This window comes from Macrobrachium rosenbergii, chromosome 9, assembly GCF_040412425.1.
Source record: "Macrobrachium rosenbergii isolate ZJJX-2024 chromosome 9, ASM4041242v1, whole genome shotgun sequence".
Taxonomy (NCBI): Eukaryota; Metazoa; Arthropoda; class Malacostraca; order Decapoda; family Palaemonidae; genus Macrobrachium; species Macrobrachium rosenbergii.
In genome coordinates, this window is record NC_089749.1 from 20,528,120 (window position 1) to 20,537,776 (window position 9,657).

The 9,657-nt window shown below is 35.3% G+C and overlaps 1 protein-coding gene across 1 annotated transcript in view; it reads left to right on the forward strand.

Moving 5' to 3' along the window:
• Positions 1 to 7,129, forward strand: part of Xpd (general transcription and DNA repair factor IIH helicase subunit Xpd) — a 40,690-nt gene extending 33,561 nt beyond the window's left edge. The window contains 6 exon segments of the mRNA XM_067108506.1: positions 2,634 to 2,805; positions 3,705 to 3,825; positions 4,156 to 4,313; positions 4,596 to 4,772; positions 4,972 to 5,181; positions 6,927 to 7,129. Of these exon segments, the coding sequence (XP_066964607.1) occupies positions 2,634 to 2,805; positions 3,705 to 3,825; positions 4,156 to 4,313; positions 4,596 to 4,772; positions 4,972 to 5,181; positions 6,927 to 7,067 (979 nt within the window). The 3' untranslated portion in view covers positions 7,068 to 7,129.
• The last annotated feature ends 2,528 nt before the right edge of the window (positions 7,130 to 9,657 follow it).

Here is a 9,657-nt window from a genome sequence, read left to right on the forward strand (position 1 = left end):
GCGTTATATCTGATTTCAAACGATAAAAATCTTACGTTATTGGATTATAATTACATCATATTTTGGAAATATTCATTTGAAGTCTCACCAGGCAAAAATGAAGCCAAGTGATGTCTAATGTTCTGAATTAGTCTTAATCAAAAGGTATAAATGGTGTTAATTCATTTAAATCACTCCAGGTTATTGGTATGATTACAAAATCATCAACTAAATATGCCTTCCAGTGCAATTAAATAAGAATAGATGACACTTTACTAGACACCCACCATATACTTTATGAATGAAGACTTTCGGATGTTGGTAGTAGTAGTAGTATTAGTATATGGAATTCCCTGTTGTTCACACACTCAGAGACCTACCCTGCATTCTCTCTCTCTCTCTCTCTCTCTCTCTCTCTCTCTCTCTCTCTCTCTCTCTCTCTCTCTCTCTCTCTCTCTCTCTCTTATCTTTCGATGAGATCATGTCTCTAAGTAGAGTACAATAAGGGAATAGGCATCGAATGAGAGTGTTAATTGTGGCACAAAATTCACATTAACAGAGGAATATGCCAGGTCTTACACACTCATTATGAAAATGATCTTTACCCTGGAGTTTCTGTTGCTTCATATTGTGTCAAAAGTTCCAGTTCATGTGTACCTGCATAGTCCTGCTAAATGAATGTAACATAACGCAAGTGTTCTAACCTTAACTCCCTTAATGCATGATCAATCCCATAATAAGTCCACAGTGCTTGGTATAGCACACTACTTCCCCTTCATTATTTTATTTGTGTCCCTCTTTGTCAGTTTTATTGTTTGTATAAGCTTGATTCATTTACTTGAAACTGACACTAATGTTTGTCAGTGGCATCATTTCAGATTTTTCTTGAGGGGGGACAAAGGTTTAGAACTTATGGTATGGGTGGAGTGGCGAGCGAAGCGAGCCCTATCAGCTGGGGTAAGGGGGCCACTGTAAGCCCCCCAAGAAATTTTTGGAAATTTGTGTTCATTTTGGAGCATTTTGAAGCCATATAAGAACTGTATTGAGTTAATAAAGCAGCAAACAGGTGTGCCACACCCACCCACATAGTGTTGTTATTATTATTATTACAGGCAGCCCCTGGTTAACGGCAGGCTCGGTTATCGGCGATCCGGTTTTACGGTGCTTGCCTAGCAACGAAAATCGGTAATTTTCAGCTCCAAAAATCGCTGATTTCCACTTATCGGTGCCGATAATTGGGTATTGGCGCCAATACTTACCTAACAGAGGCGCCGATAACCAAAAATCGGCGCTTTTTGGCACTGATAAGCCTTGAAAATTGCCAAAAAAAAAAAAAAAAATCACCAATTTTTGGTTAGCAGCAATTTTCAGTTATCATCACACCCTCAGAATGGAACCCCCGCCGATAACCGTGGACTGCCTGTATTATTATTATTATTATTATTATTATTATTATTATTATTATTTCAAAGGCTAAAGGGCAAGCCATGTCTTGGGGGGACCATCAGTGTCTTGATGGGGGCAAGTGCCCCCCCAACCCCCAACCCCACCCACCCACCCACCCACGCATGATGCCCCTGATGTTTGTTGTAGGGTTGTTGAGTGGTTATCAGTGAGTCTTATATATTCCCAGTTTTATCTATTAGTTATTTTTTTATGGATTTGAAGTTACTCATTCTTTCAGTTTTCAGTTATTTTGATTACTGTATTTCATTTACATTGTTTATCATATATACAGTACAGTATATATATCATTTAATCATAACTACTTTGTAGTGCTGAATGATACTTGAAACTCATAGTCCAAGCGCTTGGGCTATGTCCTAAATTTTATAATCCACTAATCCATTGATTATACTGAACTTTATTGAAATTGAAGGAAATTTGAAATAAAAAAAAATAAATATTGTAATATAAAATTATGTAAAGGGATATGCTGTTGTTTGTTTAAGATTAAGCCAGCCTTTTGTGAATCAGGATCTTATGCTTTGAGCTGACCATAAGTGAAGAACTTTTGATGGAAATAGAGAAAATGAGATTTCAATAATTATCACATATCCTACTCAAGGTATTGCTTATCGTACAAGAGGGTCAAATATTCATATTTCTACGATTATTATCTTACTGCTGGGAACCCAGCTATTACGTCTGATGTCATAGTTTACGTCACAACTAGCCTCTCTCTGGGTGCTTACTAAATTTAGTTAAGTTCCCCTTTAAATTTCTTTGATTTACTCTGATGAATGCCTTAATTATCCACATTAGACTTCACTGCATATTTCTGCCAATTAAGCTGTGGGTTCAAATAGCTGTTTCTAAAATACAATCCATGTGCAATGCTTTGTAAAGATTTTATCGACAAAAAACTATTAGACACGGCCCTGAAATGCGCAGTAGGTGCACCAAATGAAGGCTTGTTATATAATGTGCCATGTTTTAAACTCATATTCATTGCTATTAGTAGAAGTTTTTATGGATGTTTTCAAGAGCAGGTGGCTTGTTAGCTGAAGTTCAAGCTATTTTTGGGAATAAATCTTTGTATTCATCACATAGAGTATATTTTTATGCATTCAACCTAGGTAAGTAGAAGCTAATGTCTTAACTGGTTGGGGGTGTGGGTACCCACATCATTTTTATGCTTTTTGTTCTTTCAGATGCCTTGATTCTTCCCTTGCCATCAAACCAGTTTTCACTAAGTTCCAGACTGTTGTCATCACATCTGGAACATTGTCACCTTTGGACATGTATCCCAAAATTTTAGATTTCCATCCTGTCATACAGAATTCTTTCACCATGACTTTGGCTCGCTCATGCATCCTTCCAATGGTGAGTACTTACCTACTAAGGTTTGTGTAGAGAATTTTGAGTGTGCAGTAATAATATTTAGCACAAAATGAAGTACAATGAATGTATGTGCATTAATTTCCAGAAAATATCATAGTGTAAATGTCTCTGAAATAAATTATATTAACATGAGCAACATACAGGATTAAGGAAACCAAACTGAAGTGAGGTAACTGATTCTTTTAATCTTTTGTTTTTCTAGAATTATTATTAGATAGTTTGTATTTCGTGGTAAATAATGTATGGAAGATGTTTAGATATAATTGCATCTTGCTGTAATTGGCATTGCAGTAAACAGAATAAACATTCCAACCAACTACATTGTAATATTCTCATCTCAGCTTATATCAAAGAGTGGATTATCATAACATTGATAGAGTTGATTTTGATATCCTGGATGTATTAACTGATTAATGAATGGGCTAAGATTGTAGGGTCAAGTAAAATTAACACCAATAGGAAAATGGTTCTCTGTTGTCAACCTTTGTTTGGTACATTTTGCTAGGAAACTCATGGCTGTCATCTTCATGTGACATCATTGCAAAACTGCTAGTGAACCTTCTGTTGCTCTAAATGATCTTATGGGAGGATTTTTTTCAGTTAGTTATACATAGGTGTATTATGAGAAGGATATCCATGGTGGTGTCCTTGTTTCTTTTTTGGATATTTCATCCATCTTGTTAAGGCTGTGGTTAGACGGTATATATTTTTTACAGAGACCAGGAGAGATAGCAGTTTATAATTAGAAAGACTTTTTGGTATTGTATATGAATATACTTAACATTTTCTTCCTTGAAATTTAAAATTCTTTTGGTGCATCATTTGTGTCTCTACACTGGTCTGCTATATAATGTTATGAGCTCTTATTTACTTGTTTTCAGATTGTAACTAAGGGTAATGATCAAGTTGCCATTTCCTCAAAATTTGAGTCACGTGATGATCCTGCTGTTGTAAGGAATTATGGAAAATTACTTGTTGAAATGGCAACCATAATTCCGGATGGTAATTATAAAGTTTCAAGTTGATTTCTTTATAGAAATTATACAGATGTAAAGTTGTGCCTAGGCCATAAAGCTAAATTATAATGTGGAAACTGCCAGATTAGTATGAAGTAATGTTACATTACAGATCTTTATTATAACTCAATGTAAAAATGCTCTTTTGATTTTGCATTACTGTATTTTTATTCCACCAATTATCAACCACTGTATCTGAAGAGTTGATAATTTTTATATTGAGTAAATTAGCAAAGTATTTGATAGCTATATAATTTAGATGCTTTTATAACCATTTTTTTATATTTTAGTTTTTATTTCTTACCTGTATTCTTAGGAATGGTGTGCTTCTTTACCTCCTATTTGTATTTGGAAAACGTTGTGGCAACATGGTATGATCATGGAATCATAAATGATTTGCAGCGCCATAAACTGGTATTCATTGAAACTCAAGATGATGCAGAAACATCTCTTGCATTGTTAAATTACATGAAGGTTAGTGAATGATTTTCTTGAATTGTTTAAATGGTGTGAACTTGCAAGTCAGGCTTTTTCTTTTGGTGACATTATGAAAGAACTTTTTTATAATTAAGAACACTGAATAAGGATGTGTTACTTCATTTATGAAATTAGAATTTGGCATTGGTAACATGAATAATTTTGGTTGTCATCGGGATGTACATATTTCGTGAAGCTGTATGCGCTAAGTTTTCATATGAAGCAAATACCATTTTTATACGTATATGAGAATGTTTAAGAAAATTTCTAATTTTTCAGGCCTGTGATAAAGGTAGAGGAGGCGTTCTCCTTGCCGTTGCAAGAGGGAAGGTCTCGGAAGGAATTGATTTTGACCATCACTATGGACGCTGTGTAATTATGATGGGGATACCATTTATGTATACGCAGAGTCGAATTCTAAAAGCTCGCTTGGAGTACCTGCGTAGCCAGTTTAATGTGAGTAATCTACTTTGATTTGAGTTAATAAGGAAATTATATATTATGGACTTCATAACTTGATGTACCTTGGGTGAGCAGAAGTTTGCAAACATTTACCATAAAGGATTGGAAGACTAACTTATACTAAATTAGTGTATCATGATATTTTTTTGCATTTCTTAATGAAAACCTTATATAATTGTAATTTTTTCCATAGATTCGAGAAAATGATTTTTTGACCTTTGATGCCATGAGACATGCAGCACAGTGCGTAGGGCGAGTTATGAGAGGGAAGACAGACTATGGAATAATGTTATTTGCTGATAAGCGTTTCTTCAGAGCTGACAAACGGAATAAACTACCTCGTTGGATTCAAGAATACCTTACTGATCATGCCAGTGATCTTTCAACAGAAGAAGCAGTACAGGTAAATTATGGAATGGAACTGATTTCCAGTGGTTAGACTGTTCTTATGTCATCAGTGTACTTTTATTTGGAAACTTCACTGTTGTGGACTTTTGAATTATTGTTGATATAGTAGTTTAACCAGATCAAAGAGTTGACATTTCAGGATTTCATGTTGTTGATCTGTAGAATTTGTTCTTAAGTGAGGCAGAAGTTAAGAAAGTGAAAATTTGGAGCTGGACAACCTTGTCCAAAAAGAGCAAAGAGAACATAAAAAGGCACTGCAGCCAAGGATTCTCAGCATTTCTTGCATTACCATATTGAAGATGCACTTTAATCAGGACCCATAAATGGAGGCAGGACCCATAGGTGTTTGATAGGCCTGACAGTGTTAATTCTGCGTCGGAGCAACTTTCAGGCCATGTCTATCTGGATTTTTGCCAAATCTTATGTTCATTTGGTTGACGAGTGTGCACTTTATATTTTCAAATCAGAACATAGCATGTTGCATTCAAGTACACATACTTTAAACTTACTGAAGTGTACCTGTTTGTAGCTTTTATTTAACACTTAGTTGGACAGTGAGGTTGAAATAAGATTTTCCATGTTACCTCGCAGTAAATTGAGAGATTTAGTTTGAATGTTGTTGGTGGTACTGGCAAGACAGACATAGCAATAAAAGCTAGTTGGGCTAGGGTTGCTCTAGATGTTTAAGACACAGGGAAGGAAAACTATAAACTGTAGGGATCAAGTACCTTGGAAAAAGAGTAAACCATAAAGTGATCAGTTATGGGGAAAAATATATTCTATTGTATGATAGTAAGAAAATGCTGTAAAATGAACTAAAATAACAAGTTACACCTCAAAATCTACCATACATGTTTCATAAGGATCAAGATTGCCAGGCAGTCTTCTTCCAGCAAATGTCAGACAAGGTTTCTATGGGTTGTTGGCAGCAGCGCCATCGACAGACTTTTGAGAACTCACTGCAGTTTGTTAAAGTCCAAATTCTTAAGTTATGGAGCTCTTAGACAACACTGAAGTCTTTTTCAGTCTTTTCCACATATGTATATCTTGTTCTTCAAAGTCTTTCTGTAACATCTTAAGAGGACCATTGTTATCTCAGGAATGTCTTGGCAATAAATTATGGTTTGATATAGGAACTGGAGAAATGATCCTATCTTCAGTAGCAAAACTTTTCATCTCTGTATGATTTCAAATATCCTTTGTCAACTCACAGCAAAGTGGTGGCATTCATTCTCATTGGCAGAGTGATGATGTAATAAATTAGTTTAATGAGACCACTGTGTCACATTTCAAGATTCACATAGGACAGGCCCTAACGATTTGCTTCTAAAAGGTGAAAATGGCAGCTGGGTAAAGTTGAAGAAGTTGTAAAGCTAGGTTGGAACTGACAAAAAGTAAAAGGCACTGCAGAGCTCTTTTAATGCCACCTACAGTACATCGCAAGGCACGTGGAACTCAACTCATTTGATTCAAGTTATTTCTTTATATTTTGTTATGCAACATTCCATAACTGTGCTTCTACATTTTTTTAAATATTACATTTAAGATTTTTTAAATATTAAAGTATGTTATCACAAGTCATACAAAATCCCATATTGGGTGTGTATATTATCAGTTACTTATGTTGCATTGCTTAAGGCAAACAGAGAACTGTTACTCTTGGATTTTGGTGACTTAGACAGTTCCCAAATAGAACTGGTTTGTTTTGCTGTTCATAATGCTTTACTTTTCTCTTTACAGATGATCAGACCATGGCTGCGGCAAATGGCTCAGCCATTCACTCGTGATGATCAGCTTGGAGTGTCCCTTCTTACCTTAGAACAGCTGAACTCATTAGAAAATGTCGAGAAAGTTCAAAGGAGAGCACAGCAGACAATGTGAATTTGTTTTTATATCTCAAAGAATATTTTGGTAAAGCAATCTAAAAACATTAAACTTAATAATTTAAACTTTCATTTTGCCTTGTCTTCTCTTATGGGTTTGCTTTATTTAGTATGTCTTCATATTTTTAAGAATATTTTCAAGTCTTACTGCAACTACTATTGTAGTTGCCAGCTGTGTCCAAGGAAGCCTGTCCTAAATTAACTTAGTGTCAATTGTTGACATAAGTAGATTGCAAAAGGACAGAGGAGAGTGTAGCTATAACAGAATTTGATGGGAGAACCAGCTGAGTAAAATAGCAAAGACATCAAGGGTTATGCAGTAAGACTTAAGAAAAGGGGTAACATAAAAAATGTTGTCACGAAACTATCAAATATATACCTAGGACCAGCTTGTGGTGTAAGGCCATTATAGAGGTCTACCTTCACCAGCATCTAAAGTCACATTGCCTTTGTCATCTTTTTATGTGCACAGAGAAATTAGTAGGAGAACAGTAAAAGCAAGGACTATGATGGACTGCATTACCATTGAGAATAGGGCCTGTAATAAATATAATGAAAAGAAAATTGTAAATACCAATATCTGTTAATAATCATCAGTTGTCCAATGACCAAAGCAAAGATCAAATCATTAGTTGTCAATGTTTTAGGCAAAGAGCACATAGCGAATTCTGCAACAGTATGTGTCATCATGACAGTCAGGAATTCCTGTGGAGTGGGTATGACCTGTGCTATATATTATGACTTAATTTTAGAAAAACTTCGTTTCCCCTGGTTTGAATATTAGTTGGAAGATTTCAGCATGTGAATGTAATTTAGATTGCATAAATTAATACACAAATATTTGGTATTATAAAAGGTAAACTGTTCTTAAATGAAAGGCTGTTAGCAGAAACAAATTTTTTTTTTGACATGTGACAAAGAAGTATATATCTACAGTATATACATCCCATGGGTAGTGCCGTCAGTGCACCTCATGCAGTGCACTGTCGGCAATACTTAAGATTCTTTTGCAGCATCCCCTCGGCCCTTAGCTGCAACCCCTTTCATTCCTTTTAATGTACCACCTCTGTTCATAATCTCTTTCTCCCATTTTACTTTCCACCCTATCCTAAGAGTTGATTCATAGTGCAACTGTGAGATTTTCCCTCTGTTGCACTTTTTAAGCTTTTTTTAGTCTCAATTTCATTTTCAGCACTGAATGACCTCATACATCCCAGGGCTTGGCCTTTAGCCTAAATTCTATATTCTATTTTTTCTATTCTAAGAAAGTGTATATGATTAGTGGACCGCCAGTAGAAGCAGACCATCCTTTAGCTTTTAAAATGGAAGTTATAAAAAGTGCTGCAAAGTTCTGCTTGACAGCTGGAGTTCAGAAAGACATAAATATGAAAAGTATAAAATGGGGGTACACCACACATTAGTAGTAAGTTGAAAGGTTGGTATTTGATTACAAATAGGGCTCCATCCCCATAGGGGTTCGTGCTGTCAGTGCACTGCATATCACCTAAGGTTTGCAATCCCTTTGAACCTAAGCTGCACCCACATTTTAGCCTTTTACCTTACTTCCATAACTGCTTTCTTGCATCTTGCATAAACCCCTCGAACTATTAGTGCAACTTGTTTTTTCTTCAAGTTTCACCTTTGGATCCTTGTACGTACTTCACCTCGTTATTTGCTTGTTGACCAGCCATGCCAACTCAATCTTATCAAGCACTAGGTCACAAAAATTCCCCAGTACTTGGCTAAATTTTATGATTTAGTTATTCATATATTAGTAATCCATGCCTGGAATCAAAACTGAGGGTGTACATAGCCACAGCAGCTTAGGCAGTTTTAGCCCAAAGGATACATAGTACTTTACCAGGCAAAGGACTTGTGGTTTCACTTTCAACTTCAGTAATGTTTGGATATATTTTGTAAAAGACATTATCTAGAAAAAATTATAGAACAAGTATTTGAAGCCCTGTGGAATCTATAAAAGAGGAATATGCATATAGAACATCTTACAGCTGAGAAATGTTTTGACGTGAGATGGAGAAAGTTAAACGTATGTCTAGCAACAGTTCTTGCAAAATTAAGGCAACCTATTTAACTACGCTTGGTGTAAAAACTAATGAATGAAGAGGTAGCCTAAATTGTATTATGTGAACATGACATAAAGAATGTTTTAAGTTGCATAAATTGAAAAGTAAAACAGAAAACAATACAAGACCAAGAAAAAAATATTAAATACTTGTTTACCTAATTTTGATTGTGCTCTGAATTTTGATGTATTTTCAGGCTGCTGTCTTTGAAGAAGACATGTAAATTAACCTGTGCTGCACAGTTTATATTCTGTGCACAGTTTATTTTCTGAGTACAGAATGGCACAACAAGTTTGATAAACAGAAGGAAAACCGCGGACTTTGCCCGTGAATCTGACCTTTATCACTAGGATCTGAAAAGAGAAGTCAGAAATGTAACCAGCTACCAATAAAACTCCAGTTATATTGCAGTGAATAGTGATCAGCAAACATAATGAAAGAAATGTTTTTAAATTGAAGTCTTTTTAGCCCAATGGGAGTCTGATTCAGATATATAAAATATGT